General features: G+C 38.8%; 1 protein-coding gene across 6 annotated transcripts; it reads left to right on the top strand.

The window, feature by feature from the left end:
* Window positions 1–1,132: 1,132 nt before the first annotated feature.
* LOC120902966 (synaptotagmin-7) lies at window positions 1,133–27,418 on the top strand. 6 transcript variants are annotated; one of them, XM_040312083.1, is made up of 8 exons: window positions 1,133–1,535; window positions 1,940–2,312; window positions 18,529–19,064; window positions 19,191–19,274; window positions 21,823–22,219; window positions 22,326–22,516; window positions 24,198–24,434; window positions 24,519–27,418. In XM_040312083.1, the coding sequence occupies exons 3-8, from the start codon at window positions 18,627–18,629 to the stop codon at window positions 24,801–24,803; spliced, it is 1,632 nt and encodes a 543-aa protein (XP_040168017.1). In that variant the 5' UTR covers window positions 1,133–1,535; window positions 1,940–2,312; window positions 18,529–18,626; the 3' UTR covers window positions 24,804–27,418. The 6 variants fall into 6 exon arrangements, with proteins under 6 accessions (XP_040168017.1, XP_040168016.1, XP_040168015.1 ...); XM_040312082.1 differs by having other exon boundaries at window positions 1,133–1,622; XM_040312081.1 differs by having other exon boundaries at window positions 1,133–2,312.
* Window positions 27,419–27,825: the final 407 nt, after the last annotated feature.

Raw genomic sequence — 27,825 nt, 5'->3', positions numbered from 1 at the left:
CGCACGTCCTCCGGATGCGCTGTACAGCGATGTGCCGCACGAAGAAGGACATAAGGATAAAGCCAATCAAAGCTGGCTAAGAAGTGGACGAGCGAAGGCCGTCGAATGGGAAGGATGTAGAGAACGAAAACAGCGCAAAGTTTGTCGAAACATTGCTCCAATGTTGTTTACTGTGGGCTGGCTACTGGCCAACGGGACGCATACACGCACCAAGCCAGAAATAATCCACTACCAAACCATACACACACAAACAACGGCCGCCAGCGAAGCCAGCCTGACCCTGGTCGCGCGGCTCCAGTCCGAGCAGGCGTTGGCGAGTTCACATATTTCGAACGCAAGCGCGCATTATTGCTGTTGTGATAGCGATAGCACGGGACGGTGGGATGGTGGCCGAAGACTGCCAGCGAAAGGAACAAGTGGTGGAATTTTCATTCATTACTAGCATTTGGAGGCTCAGGTCGAGTGGGGTGAAGCCGAACGACCGACCGGGGCAGTCAGACAACATCCGGCGGCGGTTTCTCTGTGTGTTGCTTTTGACACTTCGTGCCGGTCGGTCAGTTTCCACAGCGTGATAGAGAGCGCGGAAGGAAAAGAGAGATAGAGAGAGAGAGAGAGAGAGAGAGAGAGAGCAAGAGAATCGCCCAAATCGCGGGTACTTCGGCTCGGTTTCGTGTTCGGTACCAATCTCGCGGGAGAAAATCGTTGGTAAGCCCCTTGGGTTTGATGGCGTACATGTTGTTATATGGTGTAGGTGGGAAGAAAATCAGATCCTCCAGCCAGCAGACCCAACGACATGATGGCCGATGGGTCAATGGATACTAGATGGAGCAGAGCGTTCGAATGTTCATTCCACTTGAGAATGTTGCTCTACAGTGAGTAACACAAATCGTACCATGGATAGAAGTTTGCAAGAACAAAACGCCTAAAACTATGCAATATACATAACAAATTCCATTTTTTAAACAAATTTCAGGTTAAAGGGCTATCATTAGGAATAAGATTGATGTATAATCGATTTAAAAAGTTTATCGTTTTGCTTACGACTGTAGTTTCCTCTCCGAGCATCGCTGGCAGCCCGGTAAGTACAACATAATGTCGCACACTCGACGATCACTTACCAGCTGTCGCTTGGTATGGACGGTCGGGTTTAACTGCACTGTTGCCTTCTGCAAATCAGCTCCACGCATCCACAAAAACCAGAACCGGGCATCAACAAAGATACGAAGCGAACGAACTGCCAAAAACAGGAAAACCCCCAGACTTCGTGGATAGTCGGAAAAGCTCGCTCTGTACTTTCGGGTGGCACGAAAGCTTCCGGCTTTGGTTTGCAACCAACGAGGGAAAGTGTCGTGTCAGTGAAGTTTGTTTGTCTATCGCATCAGCCTCACTGTTACATCGCTGGCAAACCTAAGCGTGCTTCAGTGCAGTTCGTTCGCTTGCACAAGGCGGAAGTTGCTACACATTGCATTGGAACTGTTTGCAAGTGCCATTCCCAAACTGTCCCTCCCCATACGGTACCATCGTGTGCAGTGCTTGTAAGTGTGTAAATGTGAATTTTGTTTGTGTTTTTTTGCTTCGATGCCAGTGATAAATTAACTCCCAGGGTTGGAATATAGTGAGTGGTAAGGATTGCTAAAGACGACGTGAGGGTCGTTTATCGTTCCCGGTGTGCTTTTTGACCCCCCCCCCCTTCCCATACGTGACGTACTGTCGTGTGCAAGGTAGAACCGTACAGCTGTTAGTGTAGTGGAGAGTAAATATTTACATCCATCCTAAACGGCGCAAGAACGTCCACTTTGTGGAAACTTGTGCAGAAGATGTTCAATATTGGGTCAGCTTAAATCACGGTTGGAAAGTGTCTGTGTTTTTTTTTGTTTTCTAGTTTGTGGTGCGGTTTTTGCAAGTAAAATCAATCTCTGTTTTAACCCCTGTCTGCAAGGTGATGATGTAACCAGAACCAGTAGTGCATTTGGTCAAGCGATGTGTAAAGTGCGATGAAGTGAAATGTAGCAAATAGTGGAATGGATCTCGTGTAACCAAACTTGAACCTAAACCGTGCTTTTGCATTATTGAACAACTTTGTCACTTCATTCACTTACTGGACGACTGAGGGCTCGTTGTACTTCTACGCCCTGCTGGATCAACTTCAAGGAAACAGCTGTTAAACTAGCGCTGACCCATTCGGGGTCGGTCTCTAAATTGGACCTTCAGATCAACGCAAGAAGTGAAGTGTGAAGACACCCGGACCAGGACCGGAAGCAACGTTTGCCGGCTTGGCTTGACGGAAACCATTGGTGGCAGCGTTTGAAGCGGTGAGTAATGATTAGGTTTGACGTTCAACTTGCTCCCTAGACACGGTGTAAACCGTGTTACAGCGAAACATGCTCCATGCTTGTGTTGATCGGGGTTTAGTTTTTGCGTTGCACACTAACGAAGACGGAAGTAACTCGGTCCGTTAGTTTAAAAAGAGAAGAAGAAAAAAAGCCCCATGTACTGCAAGACGCTTGTGTATTGAGTGTTCCTGGCAGCAGTGTTGCTATCCTCGCTCCAGTACCGTCCAACATATTGCAGTGCAGTGGATCGTCACTAATGCAGGCTGAAGGTTTTCACCTGTAATGCTATCGTTTACCGTGAGCAACCGACATCTCTACCGGTTTGTGTCGGTGTGTTGCCGTGCGGTTTATAGACACTCACGGAAGGAGTTAGCTCAGGTTCGAACTAAATCGACATTGAAGGATATTCGCTCGATACACGCTCGAGGTCACGTAAAATTGGCATTTTGCTTAAAGCTCTGCAAAAGAAAACGGCAAAATCAGTCGCTTTGCTACCACAGCACCGTCGGGAATGGGTAGAATGGTTTGGTAATTTAATTTTGAGCCCCCTTTTCAAACCCTTTTACCTGCAATAAAACCAACGGGGCAGGGTGGCTCTAGAATAACTTTTTGCTTTTGAAAGCCACTTAAAGGACTTTTATTTTATTTGTTGGTGCTCGTTTTCGGCACCAAAATGCCTCGCATTTCTTTTGTTGCGTGGCTGTATCGAATGTACAATAGCATATCAAATGTGTGAATCCTTCCAAAAGGCGGAAAAGTTTCATCATGTTGCAAAAAAAATGAAACACGTTGCCCTTTGATTGTGACCCTCGTTTCGATCGAGAAAAGATGGGGAGAGTGTAAAATATATCGATAAACTGTATCTTAAAGGGCAGACACTGTATCAGAACAGATAGCTGTTGTTTTTTTTGTGTTGAATTTAAACGTCAAATGAGTAAGAAAAGTGTCGCGGTATCATTTTTGAGCATCGAAATAACCTTTTTGGTTTGGAATGTAATAACAAGACTGATTTTGATGGATGGGAATGGGCAGCTGGGCATTGTTTTGAACAAGTTTTTGTTTCGTTCGAATAAGGAAGGTATGCAAACTGCTTGACAAAATTCCATACATAATCTAATTTGTAGCTTTAGGGTAGAATATGTTTTATTTTATTTTATTTTATTCTTTTGATGTTTATGTTTAGGTTAGGAATGCTTTGAATTGTTTTTTTGTTTTTACAAATATCGCAACAATGGGCATACCGAAATAACTTCTCTTGTTAAGAATCATTCGAAGTAAGCCTTTGATGTCGAAGCTTCTGCCGTTTTTTTTTGTTTGATAAATTTGTTTACTAGAACTTATCCCTAGACTATATCATACCAAACAATAATATAAGAAAACAATATTTAAAAATTAATGAAAAACATTGATTTTTTAAGCAATTGATCCTACAAAGCAAGAAAATAATACCACCAATTATTTGAAATTCCTGAAGTCTGTTATAATATTAATAATAATAACGTTATTCAATATTTTGAAAGTTTTATTCAGTAGTGATGCATGACTGTTGTTTAGTATTTTCAATTAATTCCTATACGAATATATTTAAGTCAGATAGAATCCGATTTGAAAACAAAAAAAAAGAAGATAAATACACATAAGCGCACCAGTTTGTTACCCCAATAGAGTATAGAGCCGTTAAGTCAAATTTATCTATGACATGTCGTCATATTTACGTATACCTTCTTTTGTACACCCTATACCATTTTATTTCTTTGCCTAGTAGCGGAATTTCGGGCAAGTGTGCCATAGGGGCAAGCGTGCCACCAACAATTTTTTAACATTAAAATTTAGTAAAATGCCCACTTGTGTATACATATGGTTGCGTTCCAATGACTAGCTATACTGTGCCGAATTGCAGATCAATCGATTTTCTCATTGTTTTGAACTGTTTTATGTTGAGTATCAAAATTGAGCAGAAAATTATAGTTTTATAGCCAAATACCAAATAAGCTCTCAAAAAACATAAGAACAATCAACCGATAATATATTTATACCACCGTATATCTGAAAAATCGTAAAATTGTTTGTGGGGTAGCTGAAAAAAATGGTAGTAAAATGGCTTTGAGATTTAATTCGGATTTTGATAAAAAAAGTTTTAGTGAGTTATAACAAGAAATGCTTAAGATGGCACACTTGCCCCAAATTCCGCTAAGTTAGTTTTTAAATTAAAAAAAGTTTTTAAGGTGTAAACTATTGCATGTCTCTAAGCGCTTAACAATCACGTCCGAGTGTACCTTTCTTAAGAACTAAAGTTCTAATTCCACACCCATTTTGCATACATATAGGCGCTTGGTAAAGTCTGTACAGCGTTCGTTATTCAGTTTTATCTTTTATTGTAAATTTTAAATGCATAAATATTAAATAAGTTTTTTTTCAAACTTTTTTATTATTTTACCTACACTTTCATTTGAATGATTGAATGATAGCAATCTTTTCTATGTAACTACGAACAACTGAAGTCCATAAATCTGGTCCGTAACTTTCAGAAAACCAAGATACCATCACAATATTTCATTCTGATTGACGCAAACAAATTCTTTCTCGCCGTGCTAAACAAAAAACGAATACTCTTGCATGTTACACAGCAAACTGAGTGAAAAAGCTTGTCCAGCTGGTTTAAAGTTCGCATGTCGTTGACTGAATTATGGACTGCCACATCGAACCAGAAAGCTTAATCGAACATCGCCCTTGAGAATACACGCGAAAGAAAGAATCGCAATGAATTATCGACCGTAGCACGATTTACCACAGAACGGATGATGTGGGGATGATTTTGTTCTGCTTTGTTTTGTGAAAATTTATTATCCGCCTCTCTTTGTTTTACCAACAACAGTAACAGGTCTAGGATAAACGAAGGGTACTTTACACGGCACCGCTACTGAGGTATGATGAGGTGAACACGCGCATCAACACCATAACCGTTGAGGCGGAAAAAGTGACAGTAATGGCAGTCGTGAAGGGTATAGTAAGTGGCAGGATTGATGTCATGAAAACTGCTTCTATCACCAAAGGTGTTTGCTTGCAAAACTTCCATAAACTAATCAACAAGTCAATCGAGCTCTTTGTGCGTTACTGCAAACTGAAATTGCCACGTACATTTATTTTACATAATGTTTCGCGATTCCTCAGTAAATCAGCCGGAAGAGCCTGCGCTGAAGATGACATAAGGGTTTGACGAGAAAATGGTTTCAACTTTGCTTCCCACCGTGTTAGGCAAAAGTTTTATAACCCTTTTGGTATGTTTTTGTTTCGTTCAGGCGAGCACGGGTAAGTCACGTGCACGCTTGAAACTCTCACACTTGAAGAATGTACGAAGGTTGGGGTCGTTCATCATCAATATCGTGTTTTGGAATAAGGCAAACTCTTTTTTCTTTTGAAAGAGGTGCAGATACGTATTCTGTGCTGAGCAAAATTGAACAGCCAATATCAAATTCCAACCAATCTCTAGTTCGCTTACAAATATCGCTAAAAGTAAACGCATGCATATGACGATAAAAAAGGCGCATTAAAGTATGAACCAAGCATAAGGTCTAATCACCACTTTTTGTTGATAAGATAGCTAAAGCAAGATTAGGCAAACAGCGATTATTCACACGAGCGTAGGATTGACGGTGCAATGTATGCTTCAGAATGGAAAACGAGCTCCGAAGTAGATGTAAATCTTTCTAACGGGTGCTTTAGGAAAATATGTTTTTCACTACCGCATAGCGTCGGCAAGACCGGATCACCCTATAATCACGTTTCGATACGCACGTCTGAATGCTGGGGATCATTTCGGGGAAGGAAAATCTCGTTTCGTGGTGACGCGAACGCATGAATGAGTTTGCTAACCTACAAAAACTTCCACTTGGAAGTGCGAGTCAAGACAACACCCGGTATGTAATACAAACGACGATGAAAATGATTAGAATTGATGATAGTAATTTACCGCCGTCCATTCGGTTGCTTCAAAGAAGTTTCAAAATATCGTCCATGGAAGTGTGTGCGCGCGCGTAACTGTGTGGGCGCGTGCCAGTGTGTATAATACCAACGGAAAACTTTGATAACAGTCATTATCATCAAGCACGGTGTACCACTTGTTCAGTAAGATACATCGACTAGCTTTATGGTACTCGGCTGTGTGTCTCACAAATGGTTTATCTTTCATAAAAAATGAGTTAAGAAAAGATAGAAATGAAAAATTGTTTTATTGTAAATATTACACAGCACACCAAAAAGTAAAGCTTAAAATTACCAGCACACCCAAAAAGAAGTAACGAACAATATCTAAGTAGGAAGATTTTATAATGTAAATTGTATAACTGTAGGCGGTAGCATTAAAAGAAGCTGTCGTTAGTCGTGTTAGCAGACTTTTTAAAATTTTATTTAAAATTATATTATTTAACAATGCTCAACATATTTCGGAATTGCATTTAATTTTCTTCTCTTGATAAACAATATGATGGCATGTGAAACATTTCAGGAGGTTTGTTCACTAAAAGCATCATTGTTTGGCAGGAAGCAACAGGCAGGTGCGTGTGCAGTTAGGTGCGGTAGTGGAGGATGGAAATGGGATGATTTTGATTTTGTTGTTGGATGTTTTGAATTTTTGCTTGCTCTCTTTCTCTCGCTTTAACGTACGGGAAAACGCTAAGGAACGCACCATATTAATGGTAAAGCATGTTGCTTCCCCTTGTTTTATTTTTCCGGGAAGCAAGAAAATCAGTGACGTGTGCAGATTCGCTAGCAATGGGCGAGATGATAAAAGATGTTTGTGTTGCAAATATTTTCTTTATTGAAGAGAGAATTGACGAATGGCATTCACTTCATGAAAGAGGATTATTTTTGCCAGAAAAAAAGATGAAATTTTGACGAATAATGAATGAATATAGAATGAAAATTTTTAATTTATTTCAAGAGACTAGAATATGAGGAATATGGAATGAGTTTTGGGATATTATTGTCTGAACAATGTTTGTATCATTTGAAAATGTTTTTTTTTTAATATTTACATTCATTTTATAGATTACAAAAAAAAACAAAATATTAAAATGAACTCAATTATTTTTTATTTAGTATAAATGGCTACACATTTTTTTAACATAAGTTCAACACTTGTGTAACCTTTAACTTTACGACCGGATACCTAGGTATGATTTTCATTTTCAAACTGATATATGTTTTTGTTTAAAAATGGTAGCTACTTTTTTTTTTCACGTATCGTTAGAATTTTTTTAAAGGGTTTATTTTTCAAAAATTCCATATTGTTTTTTTTAATATTTTCTTTTGATATCCCTTATCTCTACGACTAGCAATACCGGATATCCCATACATTTTGTATGGGAAGTGATAGCTATTAATTTTAAAACTTTAATGACTTTTGATGTAATGAATATTAAAATTTCAAATTTGGTTTGAAGATAAAAGCGTAAGTCTTATTTACATTGTTTAAGAAATGGAAGTTTAAAGTTTCGTTTACTTAAAAAAATCAAAATATAAAAAATAAACTTATAAAATACTGTGTATATTATTTCGTTATTAAACAGAGAAAAGCGTTGCTGAATTAGTATTCTTTATGCAATTCTCTTTTTATGAAATTGTACTTATCAAGCATATATTGTTAAAGTATTGACTTTAAAACAATATAAAACAATAAAAAAATGAAAAATTAATTACAAATCACCTGAAATTTTGATGAAAAAAGATGCTTTCAATGTATAGAACAACAAAAAAAAACTTCCATTGTAAAAGCGAGTTTTTAAACATCAGTATATTTAACAATAGTAAACGAGATTTTAAAAATCTCATTTGTTTATTGAAGTAAAAAAGACTAATGGTTGTACCTTTGTACCAAATTTGAAATTTTTAATTCAACAAAATTTATTGAAGTTTTGGTTTAAAAAAAACTTCTTATATAAAATGTATGGGATACCCGGGTATGCCGGTCGTAGAGATGGAGGTGTAAATTTGGTCATTGAGACAACAATTAAATTATTTGACACATTAATCTTAATAATGAGCAAGAAAAATTGGTAAATCAAGAACGTAGATCGATCCACTGATCTCTTCCCATATTTCATTGCGAGTTTTTTTATTAATTAATTGGTTTACCATTATAGATTTTAATTAAGAAAAGTAAAAACAACCCGATAAACAGAAAACATATTTACTGTTACTGAATCCTTTTTAATAATATAGAAAAAAAAAACAATTACATAATTACTCAAAAAGTTCCAAAAAGCACGATGCAGACCTTTGCATCGCGAAAGCTCTTCAATTTTGTTTTCTATGTTCAATGTAGCATTCTTCATCCCTTGGCATTAACCAGGGCAGCCATTGTGTTTAATGCTCAATGAACTATTAACTAGTCATACGATCTATTATCACCTCTGCTCATTCTTTTTGAATAAAGGTTACAGTCTGGTTGTCTTTAATGCTGCCTGGGAAACATCACACATTACCAAACACATACCGTTGGGCTTTTATACCGTGCTCCAGCCTAAATAAGCACACGCTCATACCATAGGAGTAGCACATTTTTGAACTACATCAAACAAATCCATACCCAAATACTTTCAATGCACAGAATTTTATTTCCCTTCACTATGTGGGTTACTGTGCGAAACAGATTCTCACATTATTCAGTTCATAGAACCCTAGCAGACCCCGTCTGCTGCGGTCACTGTGCTCAACATTAAATTACAGTTTTTTATCAGTGCGCCAATGGGTTGGGTATGCCGCCCAGTGCAAGCCTTCCCTGCATGTAACCGCCACTCATTTGGCCACATTTACTGGATGAGGGTGAGCGAAAAAAACTCTATCCCCTGCCGATGTGAAATAGAATTAGGCCGCAGTATGGGAAGGAGATGGACATGGGGTGGGTGCGAAATAGGGATTCAGTTGATTCCGACCGGTGGGGTAATATGTTTTTGCTCGGTCCATCACTCCCGTCGTGATTGAACGAGACAAAATCATCCGCTCGTAAAGCAATTTTCCAGTTCATTAACATGGTCGCTCACTGTAACTACGAGCCTGCGTGTGTGTGTGAGTGTGTTTGTGTGTGGAAGCATAAGGCTCATGAGAGGTTTTTTTACTTCCCTCTCCTAATGACCGTGTGTAAGCCGTACATGCATGCCGTCGAAGACATCTTGCAGTGGACTGACCTTTTTGCCGAAGAAATGAAGCAATCTTGATGAAGCTCATTGCGGGTCAGCATTGTATGTCCTTTGGGTGATAGCATCGTGCAGCGAACGATATGGAGCGCGTTCATTAGGAAAGCGAAGGACACTGCCACTACCCCCGCTGCCCTTACTAATGCACTTAGCGGCCAGTGGGATTGACAGCACGTCGAGACCGGTAGAGAGTGGTGCAGAAAAATGGATATCATTTTTTAAATGGTTTTTAGCAGTATTTTTACCGAAACTGTTATTACTTACATTTACCGAAATAGTTTTGATAAATCATGGTTATAAAACACACAGATAATGAGATTGCCCAAATCATCCCATTTCATAAAGATCTAATTTAAAGTGGCCATTAAGCGAGGACAACATGATTCTCCCTGAGCAACGAGCGTACCGTTCGTACGCGCACAACTTCATTACAACCAGCTGGGCTGCAACAAATGAAGCTTTGCTGTAGCAGCCGCTCTAAATCTCTATCTGTAATTGGTGGTGTATGAGTAATTACATTTACCCGCGGACAAGATACAACCACACGCACGACGTACGTTTGGTGGACGGTCTGCCTGAAACGGTCTGTTTCGCCATTGTTCTTCCGTTCGCGTACGTTGCGAGCTAATGCAGAAAATTAGTTTTACCACGGAAGCGGGAAATCACATAAATTAAACAGTGAAGCCCAGCGATGACGAACGATTTGCGTATTGTGTGAGCTTTCTGCGGGCTTCGTGCCGGGGATTTATTTGGAGTGAGTTATTTTTGTGTGTTTTTATATCACATTTTATTTTGTGTATGAAAAATTATTCGTTTTTATGGTTGTTGAAATTAATAATATATTATCTGTTGAATAGATAATACATATTATACCCACTTGGCTCGAATGTCACACTCTTCTACCAAGGACCTGTCGTACAGAAATGTTGAACCCATTAATCAGCACAACAGCACACAAACAGACTAATTTCCAGCCTCCAATTGCGCCCCGAAACTGGTACGGCTTCTTCCCATCGAGCACCATCGACGGACGGACGACGCGTTCGTTGACGTGATCGTGCTGTGCGCCACCAGCCGTCTCCATTAGCTCGACCATAGCGGCACCATGCGTCTCCATCGCACTCCATCGGCGGCCAGCGGCGCTCACTCGAACAAATTTGATTAATCCCCGGCGGGAGATGCACATCCAACACACACACACACGACACACGACCAACGGGCTCAATGTTTCGTTGTCACCCGCTGAAAGGTCACCTAGCAAGTGTAATTGACACATTTAGGTATAATTGTCGTTTCCGGACCGAGAGAAGAGCATCGCCAATACTCAGCAGAGACATTTCGTGCCAATGTGTTTGCTGCAGAGTAATGGAGAACTAAACCGAAAACTCCAACCAACCCCATTCTCATTTGCTGTGCAGAAAAGCGGGGCTTGGAGAGGTGTGCCTCGAACGAGCAAACAGTGCGGGACGATGATACACAAACCGTTTGAGGGAACCTCTTACCTTTTGAAATCGATTTTCGGCACATTGACGCGCATCGATCGAACTGAGGCAAGGAAAAAGATCAAATGGTGCAACGTTCTTTTTTCTATTTTTTTGTTGTATGGGTCGCATGTGAGCTTTGCGATAAGCGTTTGAAAGGCAAAATCGTTTTGGGTGATAACGACTTTCCGATAGCGCCATTGATGGAAGTTTATTTTTGGGTACGCGCCGTCAATTCGCTGGAAGAAAAAACTGAAGAAAGAAAAAAATAAAGTTCAATTCAAATAGCAATGTTGTTTGAGGCGTGAGCTTTATTGCTTGTGTCGTGTGAATGAATGCCGATTGTCGTTTACATTGCTTGCTGTGAAATCGCATGGGTCTGGCTTAACATTTCGATGTCAATAAGCTAGTAAAGTTGTTACTTCTCTGTGCTCTGACACAACAACTTGACGCGAGTAATTCGTTTTTGTTGCCTAGATTTTTAAATGATTCGGTTTTTTTGTCTTACTTTGTTTTACGTTTTCTTGGTCATCAAACAAAATATTAATTTAACGCTTCCAATCAGTTGCATTTCAAAGCTTATCAACAAAACTAAACAAGCCGCTTTTGATTTGTATTAGTAGCATTAAAGACTGGTACTGTAGTCCAACAAGGATCTTATGTCACTTGTGCAGCATTGACTATTCTTCAATCGGGCATTCAATCTTTAATTGATAAATAAGACCATCAGTGGCAAAAGCAAGCTTAGGCAGCGCTAGTTAAGAAGAAAAAACTATTCTCAATACAATATTCTCTTTTTCTTAAAAAAAAGTAAAAGAAAAAAATATTCAAGATGTTTATTAAACTTATGCTACTGTCCACGTTTCCAACGCTCTTCGTTAGATTCGGACCAGTCAATTGGGTCGTGTTCATTTTATTTGGATACAAGACAACGCAATGCAGGTCCAAAATTGGAATGATCTCAAAATCGTACGCTCATGAGGTTTTTCGTTCCAGTTAAGTCACCCCTAGGCCGCAGTCTTAATCCTTCGAAGTTGACTCCGTTCGGGATTAGTATTTGTAGTTTTAAAATGATTACTCCTAAACTCACCGCATTGTTCAATAAAAGTATAGCTACATATGTTCTTATCTCTTTCGTGGTACAATTCGATATGACCTGTACAACGAAGAACTAAAAGTAAACAGCAATTGTGCTACATAAAATTTAATACGAATCCATATGACACGGCGATTATATTATTATAAATATTTTACGAGATTATTGTTCTTCCCTATGTCCATGTCTTGGATCTGGCCTAATGATTGTATCTTATTTGGTGCCAATCCAAGACCTATAGAGAACTAAAACCGTCTAAATGAATGGGTTTGTTGCTTAAAGTGATCAACATCAGGTCTTCTGTTTTGTTCTTGTTTAATGCTCTACCTGCACACGCATCGCTTTCTCTTACACTAAACAATAAGCAAATCAGGTCCTTTCTTTGATGGAAAACCTTCCTTGTATTAAGGATCACTTTTTGTAAATCCTTAAAATTTCTACATTAAATTTCCCTACCAACTGTTTGCTAATTATTTAAAAAAATGTCTCTTAGCGCATATACCCATACATTAATTCATTTAAAGTTGTTCAAACGATTACAATTTTGGGATCGTGTTTTGTTGCTGTTGATTACATTTTTGACAATTACTCGACTGTTTGTAATTTATATCATTTAATAATTCATTTAGTAATTATTTTAGTTATTCATACTTTTAGTTGTTTCTTAAGGATTTGTAGATGTTTAACGAATATTTTGGATTTGTTCCACGATGTATTAAGCATTTTTTAAAATATTTTGAATCATCTTCTTTTAAAATTGCTGACACGATCTCAATAAAGCTTGAAAATGATTCAAAATTATGTAGAAAACCATAAAAAAACTTAAGACGAATCCACACAAAAAAGTATCGGGAAACAACCATAAAACCATGGAAAACACTATTATTTTGTTAGTTATGATAAATGCTCTTTCATTCATCAATCACAAATTATCAATTTTAATGCGATGATTATCATTATTACAATGAAAATTGGTATAAGAAGGATGTAAAAGCAGGGGCAGTACCGTGATACATTCGTCAACATGGAACTGCGTGAGACTGAATAAGTCTCAAAAGCCGTACATACCGGCATGTCTGCGTAGCACGTTACGCGAAGTAGAAGAAGAAGATGTAAAATAAAGCATTATGAATAATAATTCATTCAAGCAATTTCGACAGAAATGTTGTACGGTACTATTTCGTAAGATTTTGTTTTAAAGGAATGGAGGTTTGTGGGAGCGGTGCCCACTTTTCACGCATTATTACTGCATACTACCGCCCATTCAGTAGCGATTTGTGGTATTAGCTCGAAGCAGCAAATTTTGTTGATGATGAGAGAAGGGATGGGTTGAGGATTTCGTAACAGTGTTGGAATTGCACATGAACCCATACTGGGTTCTGGGCCTAATCACGAACCCATACCAGTCCTAGACAAGTAGCTGAATCTAAAATGTTGGGAAATGTTTAGGTTCCTGAACAGTGCGTGGTCCGATCCTGTTACTGATTCCCATGATCACATGATCGCATATGGCCGACATTTCCGACAGCATATGTGCTGTGCAAAAATTAGGCCATCTTGAACCTTGAACCATCTGGCAGTAAATCAGTTCAATTCAAGTATTGTAAACATGGAGATTTAGAGCAATATTTAAGCCTGCTTCTTTATTACGAAAAAAAAATCATAATTATCTTAATAATCCATTAAATTTCCTTTAATAAAAGACGTAATTTTTATATATGCTACTGTTTGAAACCCAAAACATTGCGAACACATGTTCTTCATAGCTAAACTTAAGCAATCGCGATCTACTTTTCATTTGACCTCACAAACCACGCCACAGGTTAGGGCACATGCCAGAGCAAAAGAGGTAATGCCATTACCTCGCTTCAACATTTGCAACTTAATCAAAACCGGAACACACCCTGGGGAACTGAACCGAACGGAAACCCTGGATTTGCCGGATAGATTATACAATCAATCACTTTAATGCTGTAGTTTGGTTTAGATCGCATCTACCCAATCTGTGTTCCAATGAAACACACATGCACACACACATACGGGTTGGTGTGCACCCTTGTCTTTGTATTATTTTCGGGCGGAAACGAAAGATTGGTGCTGAAATTGAAATTGATCGACGTAAGATGACACTCCACAATGGCTTTATCAACCTTTACCTCCTCCGTTCGCGTGACGTAGGAAAATGTAAGGTTACTCGAACTCGAATTTCCCTAAACTTTCGTGCCAGTGATTATCGATCAATTTTAAAAGTAAATAAAGCACAAATTTGCCATTGTTTGCAATGATGGAGTGGACGACGGGGAAAATAATGCCGCATTTTTCGAGTCGTATTTTTTTTGCGGAGCGCAGATCAAGAGTCTTCCCCTAAGGCAAATCGGTTTTAAGCAATTGAATGCTTTTACTTTCCGGTTGGGAAATGATACGGATGGAATAAAAAAAAGTTGTTGTTTTTTTCACCATTGTATAAATGTTATGTTTAACGACTGAACGAAGCGACAGCAACGAGGAGCCCAATTATCGCAGCGTGGAAGGCGTGCTTTCAGTATTAGAGACGATTGATTTTAATTAATCAAAGCACCTGGGTGGTGGCTGTTATCGAAGGAAAGCAAACAATCCCTTTTGCAAGCTACCATTCTGCCCAGCACAATAGTAGTTGAATGGCATTTGGTATTTCCCCGAATTAAAGCGTTTTCGCCGTAATTAAATGGATCCTCTTTGTCGGCAACATTGTCTGCAAGACTGTTGAGAGCAGCGCTTCGTTGTTCTGGTGGTTTCTGGTTTAATTTTCATATAAAAGAAGGATGGAAAATGTATTTCCATTTTATTCTATAGTAAGGATTCTTCTTTGTCGGTTTTGAAAAAGGCTTACATTTTCTCCCGAAACACCGGAAACTAAAACTTTGCTCAACTTTGCTTCCATTGGTACTAAGAAAACATCTCTGCTGGAAGAGGATTTTCCAGTCGAACGACTGAATTTGTCTAGCACACCAATGAAAAGGGGTCGAAAGTGAAAACTTTTGCGGTCAGTTTGCATTTTATTTTCCGTGCATAAATTACATTCCTCGAACCAACTGCTTCCCTTCCCGTAGAAAGACAAGGAAAGCTTCAACCAGCTGAAGCAACCGTAATGTGAGCTTGAGCAAACGAAGGTAATTTAAACCTGCACACTAGGTACGCGCACAAACACATTCTCCGAGCCGGGTGAAGAGTAGGAAGCCAATAAATGACATTTTATCTGAAAAAACGAAGGAGAGAGAAAGATAAAAAACAACGTGCACTCGGAAATGTTTCCCGCTGTCCACCATTGATTTTCCATTTCAATTTCCGCGCGCCAACCGGCTCGATTTCCGTCTTCGGTGTGCTTCCATCATCTTGGGTCCCCGGGTGACGGTCTTCCGGCGGATATGATTTCCAAAGACAGGCAGACAGACAGTGTCAGTGGTCGTCATGCCATAGAAAACCGGGCGACAGTTTTCCATGTTTCGTGCAGGAGGAAGCTAATTTTTCAACAGAACTGCTTCGTTGAGAGCAAATCAGTGGTACAGCAAATACCCAACAAAGCATTTTAACGAGTTGAATTCACCGCAAAAGCTCAATCCAGTTGGTAAATCATTCGCCTTATCTTTGTGGCATCTTTAGCCGATAATTGGCTGCATTGCTAGAGGATTTAGCATTCGACTGCTGTTAGTGGAGAGAAAATTTGGTCCAAGGGCTTTTCCCGGCATAGCGATAATAGCCTGTGCGAGCTTAATTCCCTCAATAGTGCACGTAGGTAGTGCCGGACCTCGAGCAAAAGCAAATTAGTTTACGGTAATTAGTGCCAAAGCACGAGCACGAGGCTTTGAGGTGAATTGTGTGGCCGTGATAAGTGTTTCCTCCTTGCCGTGGGTCCGCAAGTGAAACCAATACGTTGTGGCGGAAGTGAAAGTGGACTGGTGATAAAAAATGCATTACCTAATGAATGGGTCTCGCTGGCGACAGGTGACCAAGCACATTACGGTTTAGGCAAGCACGTGCACGATATTCGAGACATGATTAGATATGTTTTGTCGAATTGTTGAATAAGTAATCTATCTCACGGTGCTGTTATTCAAACCACGTGCGGCCTTATACATGTTGATTTGTTGTTTGTACGAATCTTATCTCGTGCCATAACGTGAACTAATGCTTTCCAGGAATTGGCCCCAAGCGAAATTTGTTACTGAAATGCATTAATCATCAATGGAGCGGGCGTAAGGGTGCTCGGTAGGCTCGATGTTACCCTTAATTTATGAATTGCATATTTCATTTGAAAGATGAATGATGACAATAGGCACTAAGTATCAATAAAGACATTTTATAGAGTCGATAATTATCGCCTAAATTTGGACAACTATTTTTATATTGCTACTAATTATATTTTTGAGTGTGTTTTTTCAACTTTTTACGAAGCTTATTACTGCTATGAAATTTAACGAACTGAACATAACAACAGTTATGTAACAGAATTAGGAAAAATAGCAAGTAAAACTCTTCAATTCATCTTAAACAGTGGCTTACTTACGTAATGGTAACATTTTCGAAACATTTTTGCTTTTTTTGCAAATAGCGTCGCTTGTTCTAAGACTTAAATATTTAATGCCATTAGGTAGATAACATTTCTTCGCATCGATTAAGTTTTATAAAGGAAGAATATCTTCCTTCATCTGTTATAAATGATATACCTATGATTACTCTAGTTATAGGAAATGTAGGCAAATATCCGTAGACGATAACGTTCTGCGCCCGAACATTTCGCAACCGACTACGGAAGGTTTGTCCGCCCAGCTTTATCCGGAGTCGTTTGGAATCGAAACCGCTCGAAATCGGAGCCGCCCGGAATTGCCCGAAGTCGAAGTCGGAGTCATCTGGAGTCATACGGAGTCTGCCGGAGTTGGATTCATCCGAAGTTGTCAAGAATTAGAATCATCCAGAGTCATCCAGAGTCGAAGTCATCTGAAGTCATCCGGAGTCGTGCAGAGTCGTGCAGAGTCGGAGTCATCCGAAGTTGTTCAGAGTTAGAGTCATCCGAGGTCGTCCGGAGTCGGAGTGATCGGGAGTCAGAGTCAATGTGACTCGTCCGGAGTCGTCCGGCTCCTGCTCTGGTGTAGTCAGGCTCATGCTCCGGTCGTCCGGCTCCAACTCCGCATCATTCCGACTCTAGACGGTACTAGTGATTCCGATTTTTCCAGAGTCAAAATCGGCCTAACAATAGCCGGTGTCGGATCGGAGTCGTGGGTGCGCTCCAAAGAGCACACCACTAGATTACTCAGACGAATGTACTACCTTTGTCGACATATTTTTATTTTTATGACCATTAAGTGCCACTGGTTTATTCAAACTACATACTAACAACAGCAAATGTCTGTATTGGGCTGAAACAGTTTCATTAAACTCATAATAATGAGGGAACAGCCAAAGGGAACTAATGAAAATATGTCTAAAGTCACACACTCTAAGCTCATGGATAATGACTTAATTTTTAAATTAAGTCAATCTTTGAATACACTAACAAGCATCAACAACATACATTATCTCGAAAAAGACAATGCTGTTAGAATAGAGCATGTTTAATGGACTGTACTAGACTGTCCATGAGACTCAAATCAACTGGAAAACATCTTTAATCACTTGAATGATGATTACACTTTTTGAATTGAATAAACCAATCTTAAAAATTTGATCAGTAACGATAATAATTGTGCTATTTATGGCACTGGTGGTTGTATTAAGTCGTGCCAGTTAACAACTGTACCACAGGACTGTACTACTGGACCTATAATAACTATTTACAATTATAACTGATGATGTTTTACATCGCATGCTAAAACATAAATATTACACTTCTATCACTACAATTATTTATGCACTTCTTAGTAACCTAGTAACCAACATCTATTTTTGTCATGTGAACCCTCTCTTACTTGAGAGGCGATGGGAATGTCGAATAGGAGAGGTTTTTAAATTACAGAGGTTGAAAGTGAATGAAAGGTCCATACAAACAAGAAAGAGACAGAACATTTAGTATGCAGCCTTAACTGTTGCTATAGGAAACTGTGCATACGAGCATACATCATTCAATAACCATGGCAACACCATACACAAATAAGAAGGACACAGATTTTAGAGGTTTTCCAAATTAGAGGAACAAAAATGTACTGGAAATCAAGGGACTGTGAAAAATGTTCAAATAAGAGAGGTTTTTCAAATTGGAGAGGTGTCAAATAAGAGAGGGTTCACTGTATATTGATAACGGTGGTGTTCATCCAGGTGTCTGATGATGTATAGCATTTTTTCTTCATCTTCCTATTCACACTGCCTACCATCTACCCGCAATATGTCATACTGAACTTCATCGTTCGCGTCGCATTAATTCATTTACTCATCTTTCTTTTCATTTCCATTAGAGAAGTATTCCACTCATCGCAATACCGATAGCCAGTGTATCCCTTTGGGACATTCCATCGAGTGTTTTTCATCGTCAGAATTCCCACCGTCCGGCACGATGGTGTTCGTCAGCTCGGCTGTGCTCGGTGCAGCCGCCGGTACCGGTTTGGCCTTGCTGGTCGCTGTCACAATCGTCATGTACCGGTACTACGTGGTACGCCGAAAGGGTAAGGAATGGGCCGAGCTGGACCGACTGGAAGAGAAAAAGGCAGCTCGGAAGATCAATCTGCAGGACTGTAACGTGACGAGCGGTTCCGTACCGATTCAACCAGCCAGCAGCGTAGTTCATCATTCAATTAGCTCGGAGACGCTGGGCACGGGTGCAGTCGAAGTAACGCCCAGCCCACTTCAGCCGACACTGTCCGCTACGGGTTCGACGAAAAAATCATACGGCACGAGCGACACACGCACGGGACCCGGTTGTCGACCGGCTCATGCGGCGGCCTCGACCGCCTCACGTAACAACAGCATGGAGAGTGTTCATTCGAGAAGTTCGGTAAGTTTCCTTGGAGCCAATTTGATCATCTCCGTTATATTACATGTGCTACGGATGAAAAGGATTTATTACAAAAAAAACATATCTGTGTGTGATCGATGTTTTTACTTTCTCCATCTCACGCAGAGCTACCGGGAAAGTGTGCCTAAATTCATGACACACGCTAACAGTGACACTCGCTCGACTACTTCTGATAATCTAATCCTTAGGGTAAGTAGTTGGAATAACTCACTAACACACTCAATATGTCAACATCTTATTGTACAATACAATTCATGTGTGGTAATGCATGTTTATTGCATAGTTTGAGGTGTACGAGAACGTACGTAAAAAAGGGTATAACAAGAATTTTATTTAAAATCCTCTTTAAAGGTTATGGGTTTGCGCGTGTTAATATTTTACACAACATTTCTATCTCTTTCATAAGAGTCGAATGAGAGAGATCATTCCAACAGGCTCAAAGTCACTATAAAAATAAAAAATTAAAATAAAACATATAGGGGAAGGTAGGTAAAGACGGACGCCATTTAAGGAAAATGTTAAAAATCTAGGAATATATAAAAACACCGATTATGAAAATGTGCATACATTATCTTAAACTAATGTTTCACCAGAAAATGTGTTGAAACTTTTAAGTTTCTATCGATTTTTATGGTTTAATTTCATAAAATAAAAGCATGTTTTTTCGTGCAGTCCTGAAATGTTCAGGTAAAACGTACACCTGATATGGGAAAGATGTACACCATATAAAGGGTAAAATGAACACCTTTAGGAAACGTTGGGAATTGAAGAGGAACTTCCCTTTAGGAAATTACTCCGCGGAAAGTCCCCGACCCCAGCATTTTTGTGGGACTTGTTAATAGGACTAGCCATTTTTTCCACCATGTCTAAATTTAACTTTTTGATATTTGTAATCCCATAGATTCTCTGATCTATTCGTTAACGATGTCATATCAGTGCTTCTTCTTTTTGTTAATTAAAGTAGTCCAAGTCGTGTCAAGATATTGGGTTTCGTGAAGTGCCTCACCAGAGTCGAGAGAGTAATAGCATAACCTGCATTTTGATCAGTATTTCATTTCTCGCTTATTTCAATAACTTCACCAGTTGCTGGATGGTTTATACCTTCGGAATACTCTTACATGAGGTGTTTGATGAAATATATTAATTGCCAATTGATGAAAGAAGCAAAAACAATCGTTGTTTCCTGGTTACCAGATTCATAAATTACCAAAAAAAAAATAATAATATTTTTAATACTTTCATTCTAGTTTTTTCGCCAGTTTTTTTTAAATAATTTAATAAATGTAATAAAACTTCCGAAAATCTGAACAAAGCATGTTACAGAGTTTAAGATCCGCAGTAGTCCAATTAGATCCACATAAGTATGCATGATAGAAAATTTGTTTGCCCAATTGTAGATAAATTATGCCAAAAATGTTCTCAAATATGTTGTTTTATCTTCAGTTTGGATGCTCCATTTTTGAATTTTTCGAAAATTACCTTTTGTATGCATTTATGAGAAGTATCCATCCTACCCGTAGTGCCCGTCTTTACCTACCTTACCCTACGTATCACAAAATCCGGTAAATCAATGATATTACAATCATCGAATTTAGTACGTGACGCTGCCATGAAAGTTACTCATAAACCAAACAAAAACAGTTAAAATGAATACACGATACAAACAGAAGCAATATAAGCGATTACGATTGTTCATGTTGTGTGTACGCCTAAATGTATGCACAAATTTGAGACAATATTAAATATTTTCCATTTGCTTTATCATTTCAAAAAGAGCGTGAAGTCTGTTCCCAAGATAGGGGGTTTTGCGTTCCCGAGGAATCCGCCTGAGTCGACTTTCACGTTATTCTGTAAAGATACTATTGAGAATTCGGGGTTTTTAACAAAATTTGGCACTTTATCACGTGCAAAAAATTGTGATATTTGTTGCTTTTAGGCGGATTAATTTTGTTAGTAAAAATTCAATTTAGATTGCATTGGACCATTTTTGCAGGAAATTTTACTGATTTGACATTTGAGCTGTGAAATTTATGAAAACTGCGTATCTCCGAACACGCTTGAGTCGATAACCGCATAACTCGGGAACAGACTTAATGTTTTAAGCCTGAAAAAAGAAATTCTCAGCTTGAGTCTATTGATTAATTTATTTTCTGTGTAGTTTTTTAGTTAATCGATACAGTCAGTTTGCTAGTTACACGGTGTATACAGTCCGATACTACCAATGAATGATTTTCGCTGCAGTGGGTGATTTAAATTATTTTATTATAGACTATATTATTTTTTATGAAATTTTTATTAAAGTATTCAATTAAATTTGAGTAAAATGGTAAGTTAATGTGCAGGTGTATCAAATCAGAAAAAATAACAAATGCTATATCTATTGCAATCTGCCTTAGGTGGCTTTAATTCATGAAATACCATATTGCTTGATTTGATTTAAAAAGAAAACCCCCCGCTACTAGTCAGAGCTGTGAGCTATGTCGCGAGTTTGCATCATTTAATTTACAAAATGTTAAACATAATATAAATAAATATTATTCAAACAAAAAAAGGTTCCCACAAATTTACATTTTTTGTATATTCCATGCATACATTTAGGCGCCATGTCACAACATACGAGGGGAATTATTAAATTGAATCAAACCAATGAAAATTTTTTTTATATAAAAAATTATAACATTCACATAAATCTTGTTCAATAAAATCTATCTACTACTCTACAATGCTTTTTTTAAAGAAATCCCGATCACCAAGTCCGATGCGTACGTTCAGCCTGGAGGGACGTTTTCCTATCGGTGGCCCGAGTAATCACAGTGCTGCTGCAGTACTTGCCGACGGTACGGAACGGGGTAGCAAAGCCAGTCTAGCATCCGTCGTCAGTGGTGGTAGTCCACGCGATTTCAGCTCACCCAAGAAACGCAACAGCACCTTCTCGGGCGTCGTGTCACTGGCTGGCGATGGGAACGTCCCGGACAGTCCCATCGGTTCCATCCGTTCCGATAGCAGCCGTTCGCCCCGACGACGCGTCCCGGTGATTCTAGCGGCAAACGACATCCACTCGGTACTTGGACGCTTTCATCTGCGGTTAAAGTACGACGGCAGCAAGGAAGAGCTGCTGGTACATTTGGTTGAGGGTAAGAGGTTATTCCAAGTCTCTCTCGTGTGACATTATGTTCCTCTACCCGTTTTGGCAAAGCGAAAGCGTGTTCTAACTAAATATCTCTACTCATCTCCTTACAGCACAAGATCTAACTCCGGCTGGAGATACCGGATTCCGCGATCCCTACGTAAAGATGTACCTGGAGCCGGATGAGGAGCAGCGAACACAACAGACGGCTGTGCATCGTACCGAAACGCATCCGTACTTTGACCAGCAGCTTTCCTTCCCGCTGAAACCTCGCAATCTCGTCAAGAGCAACTTTGTGCTGCAGGTTCGTAAGCATGTTTGCTGCTGCAATTTAAACTATCTTGGCAAATCTCGTTAGACGCTTGTGTAATACCACTTGCCGTGACTCTCTGTGCAAAAACGTAAACCTTGGAATACGCAGTGAATCTCGCGATAATGTCAGACAGAAAAAAACCACAGCACTTGTCATTAAATGAATCCTTGTGGAGGAAGGTTGCTTTCCATCGCTCTTCACCATTTATACGGCGCAAGAACTTTCTCGTCGCATTCATTCGGAAACGTTCAAGGATTCGCCAGGAATTTCGTATCCATTCAAAATATGTGTGACCTTCAACCAAGCAACCTCATCCCATCAATCATGGTGCTCTTTTGCAAAGATATCTATGAACCTGCTTAAATCTTGTGGGAATTGTCATTGTGCATGCTCAACACCTTAGACAGCATAGTGTGGTATAGTAGTCCTGGGTCTTCCAAACATATAATAAAAAGCTGATCTGTTGAGCCTTGGCTGTCGATCCATTGTACCCAGTTTGAGATGGGTGTAAAATATTCGCAAAGCTCTTTTGCTTCATTGTTGGCATCTACCGGCGAATTTCATGCAATTTATATTCGTATTATTGTTGGGTATCACCGGTAAACGGTGAGGTTTTTGTTAAATAAATAGGTTTTTATAAGGAAAATATAATTTATCATAGAAATGGGATTTGAAAAGCAAGTATGATTGTTACGTGTGCTATAACAAATACAATCAATCAAAGGAGTTATTGGAATTATTGGAAAAAATATGTAAACGTTTTCTACATTATTTAGAATACCACAAAATTGACGATACTAAGGCAAGCTTTATTCCATAAAGATGAATTTCGGTCCCTATGAGAATCGAATCATAGGGGCATCTGCATCTGGGCTTGTAGGATTAAATGTCATTTGATTACCATCTGCATTTAAAGTGTTTAAAGTCAGGAATCTTCTAGAATATACTTATCAAACAACTCTATAGTTTAATATCTAAATTTGTATACAATATTCAATTTATTAATGATTTCATAGTTTTCATACACCCGTCTCTTTAAAATAATCATTTTTTATGATTTTTCCCAACTTTTGGTACATTCCCAACGTTTTTGGTACATTTTTTGTTGAATAGATTTAAAATTTAGATTTTAGAATTTAAAGAAAATTAAGAATAGAAAAAAAGATTAATTTCAAACGATGAAATATTTAAAAGGAAGATACAGGGAAACTTGTACACGCTGAAGATTGTTTCTTGTTTGATGTCGGCTTAACTACACTCTTTTTTCGTAGGACAACAGCATTGAGATAGTGGGTGAAATTTACAGTAAACAAATATTGCTGATTGGTATCCATCCACACAATTCTGTTCAATGGATTTTATTACATTGAATGATGTAATTTGAAGCTAGTTTTACTTTGAAGCCAATGAAGTATACGAATGGAGCCTTTTTATTTCACAACAATTTCATTCAGTTTAAAAATAGATTTGATGCAGCACACAATTTCGACCAGGACAAAGGTGCACACACGGATTTGAAATGTATTTTTTGTCCCCAGACTTTCACTCTCTGCATCATCGTTATTATAGCTATAGAAAATTAATTCCACTTTCTTAGGAATTTGTAGTGCTTCCTATTTTCACATTTTAATTGATTGATTTCTCCTCCAACTTACATTTTTCGACCGTCTAGCTGTTGGACTATGATCGGTTTTCACACGACGAAGTCGTAGGCGAGATTCGGTTCCTGCTGAACACGTTGGACCTTTCAGGCTGCGAGCTGTGGGGTGATTTGATCGCCGTTCGCAAACCCTCCGAAACGACGGCCGAGCTGCTGATCTCCCTCAGCTACCTTCCCCAGGCCGAGCGGCTCACGGTGGTCGTGATGAAGGCAAAGAACCTATCCATCTCCCATGAACCATTCGTTAAGGTAAGTGTGCGCTTTTTGGAAAGTTTCATAGCCCACAACAAAGATCGTAAACTGTTCGGTCTCTTCACCACGTGCTCTGTATAGCTATATCTGTTGGTAAACGACAAGCGCACGAAAAAACGTAAAACCAGTGCGATCCGAGCGCTCGACCCAACCAATCCGATATGGAACGAGGCGTTCACGTTCGAGTTGCCCTCGTCCCAGCTGCAGGATGCCGGCGTGGAGCTATTCGTAACGTCGAACGAGGCCGAAGGGCAGGATCTGGGCTGTGGGGTGGGTTTACGCGAAGGTGGCAGCGGTACGCAGCACTGGCAGGATCTGATGCAGAACAATCGTAAACCCATCGCCATGTGGCACGTTCTGCGATAAGACGCACACGCGGAACACATACGTGTGCTTCAAAACGCACACACAAATCCACGTTGACTAAAAGCTGTAAACGAAGGAGAAAGGGGAAGGGGTGGAAAAACGATAAACGATCCTTTCGGGAGCAGTAAAGAAAGGATTTGGCGAGATAAAAAGAATAGTGCAACGAAAGGATATAACACCCGGCAAGAAGGGCAACGTAAACCTTACCATCCCCCATAAAACCAAAGAGATGTAACTAACCTGTGAAGCGAACAAAAAAACAGGAGGGCTCCAACTGACAGAACGGGGCCGCGGAAATGGTAAGGCATTATCAAGGTAGTTTTGTTATGCGTATTACATATTTCATGCATGTAGCATACAGCTGTTTTGATGCGAGCCGATATTTTGCCTATCTTATTAACATTGCGCCTAAATGTATGCAATTTGTATATCAAAAGGTATCATTTTTGTCAATGTGGGTGTGCATCACTGAAGCGAACAGCAGACGCGCTAAACGAAAGAGTAGAAAAGAAAGAGAGGACGAATTATGCCAGCATCTGGCTGTGGACCTGTAATGTTTCACGAATTCGTTGGCTTTTTGTGTTTGCAAAATTGTATTCCATGTCGCAATGAGTTAAAGATTGCTTTCGATATGAATCTTTCCAGCCAAAGTTTGCAGATCATGTTTCAAAGCTCTTGTCGGAGGGCGATTTCCATAAAATTTTGCACAAAAAAAATGTTTCAGTATTTCGATAAACAGGACATATAACGGAAGGATCTAGTTATAAAATTGCAAAAGATAATACCCAAAGTATGTTTGCTGTTACGCAAATGTTTCATTCTTTTCTTTGTTCTTTTGGTTCGTTGTTCTGTATGGTCTTATACTTAAAAACTATTTTTTAATTGAATTTTTGCTACTGATTGCTGTGCATTCATTTTTTTTTATTTTTGAACCAATTCTAAATATTATGTTCTATATTTAAGAAACAAAATCATAAGAAAATGACACAGTCCCTTGGATGGAATAAGGCTTTGATTAAAACAGATAAAAGAAATTTGTATTTCGCATAAGGAGATGTAGTCAATTATGTTTTGGTAATGTTAATAAATGTTTCTTCAATTAAAATATCTCAAAAATCATTGAAAACTATACACAAAAACTAAAAGCCTACACAATTCATTGCTCGAAAAAAATCGTGCAAGGTGTGACTAGAGTTGTTGTGTTTTTTTTTTAAGATATGTTATCAAATGTTAATGTCACGGTTTCAAACATTGATACATATTTCAGTAATTGTTGAAAACATAATGTTTTTATAATCAAACAGCATAAAGCAGAGTTTTCTAGATTATATCGAGTTCTGTTTTATTGAGAACAGTTTTACTGATTTCATACAACCATACAAAAAATTACCTTAAGTACTTGCACAAACACCGTTGTAAAATGTAGACTGATGAAAAGTATGATTTTATTGAAATCAAAGGAAAAACATAAAATAAACGAAAATGCTACTAAGAAAGCAAAAGACACATAGAGATAGTATATATTTATTCAGCTCAAGTTCAGTAGAGAAACGTTTATGAAAGGCCTCATATTAATGAACGGAACAATGTTAAATACACGCCAGAGAAAACGAAATCGCTTTGCCTATGAATGCGGTACAAATAAAGAGGGGAAAAAACCCAAGACCCATCTAACGAAAATGGAGCTTAAACGTGGCAGAACAGCAAAGCTTAAATAAACAAACGAAACCAAGTATTGTGAGTGTATGAGCATATATTTATATAAAATATTTTAAAACAAATGTCTAAGCTGGAAAGGGTTAGGGAGAACTAAAAAAACAACAAACTAAGTAACTAAAAAACCAAAAAAAATAATACAAACGCTTCAACACACAGTAAACTATAAATGTTTTATATGCCGTAGGGAAAACAACTTGGAAGATGGACACCATATGAAAGCGAGGAAATTAGACTAGCATGTACAAGAGTTTGGCGACTGATGTAATGAGATGTAGGAGGACAACAACAAACAAAAAACAAAATTAACGTGAAAACGTAATGTGTGCGTGTATGCGTGTCCCATATTATATTCTACTGTAGTAACGTACATTTGTACGCATTCGTATGATTATACAAAATGGCACTATTTATACGTATATTGGTACATATTATAAATATACATATATATATATACACAAAACTAATGGTATGATATGATCATAGAAAAGAAGAACAAACTGCGATCGGTGTCTGTATCAAATACGGAACTGGATCATAGAATTACGTGTACCAATCACACTTAGGATGCAGCTATTTTTGTGAACCACCACTAAATTACTCCCTGTTCATCAATAGCGACAAACAAACATAGAAAACACACATAAAGTGGATAACTATAAAGAACTATCAATTGTACCTTCTGCCGCACACTGAACGTAGCTTCCATGTAGACAAACACAACTAAATAAGATGGCAAATTCACCTCAACAAATTAACACACGAAACAGAAATTGAATCCCAACCTCAAAGGATTTGTTTGAATGCTCATAGATCCTTGCTAGAAGTAAATGGTGGTACTGTAATTAAATAATCAATTACAACACTCAAACAACCCTGCTTGGGCGGGGGGCAACGTGTGTCAGTGGTTTCGTCTCATTCCATCATATCAGAAAACCCCCGAAATCGTCCTAAAACGTGTACACACTGCTCCCCCTCCTCCCAAAAATAAAAAAAAACTCTAAATATAATTGTATTAGACGTCTATTTATCACCCGACCCGACATCTAATCCAATGCAAAGCGTAAAGCTCCTTACAATGGAAAACCCTCTTGCTCCATAACTAATCCTTAAACTGAACTGCTACAGCAACCGACTTGAAGTGTTGAGCTTCAACAGGCTTGTGACTCCTTGGCGGAAAACTTTCGTATTACGTGCTTGTTCCTAAGAGGGCATATTTGCGTTGCGTCAAACACAATACCCCTAGTATCTCCATTCCTACTTGAGCGCACGAAGTTTTCATGTAATTGTACTAACAACAGCAACA

This window comes from Anopheles arabiensis, chromosome 3 (genome assembly GCF_016920715.1).
Source record: "Anopheles arabiensis isolate DONGOLA chromosome 3, AaraD3, whole genome shotgun sequence".
NCBI lineage: Eukaryota > Metazoa > Arthropoda > Insecta > Diptera > Culicidae > Anopheles > Anopheles arabiensis.
Note: the sequence above shows the minus strand (reverse complement) of the source record. Positions and strands in the feature narration are given on the sequence as shown.

What these genes read in the sequence shown, in the direction of transcription:
- LOC120902966 (XM_040312083.1), top strand. Translation starts at nt 18,627, where the DNA reads ATGGTGTTCGTCAGCTCGGCTGTGCTCGGTGCAGCCGCCGGTACCGGT. An exon ending in CTGATAATCTAATCCTTAGG is followed by an intron (nt 19,275 to 21,822) that starts GTAAGTAGTTGG and finishes CTTTTTTTAAAG; the next exon opens with AAATCCCGATCACCAAGTCC. An exon ending in CCCATGAACCATTCGTTAAG is followed by an intron (nt 24,435 to 24,518) that starts GTAAGTGTGCGC and finishes TGCTCTGTATAG; the next exon opens with CTATATCTGTTGGTAAACGA.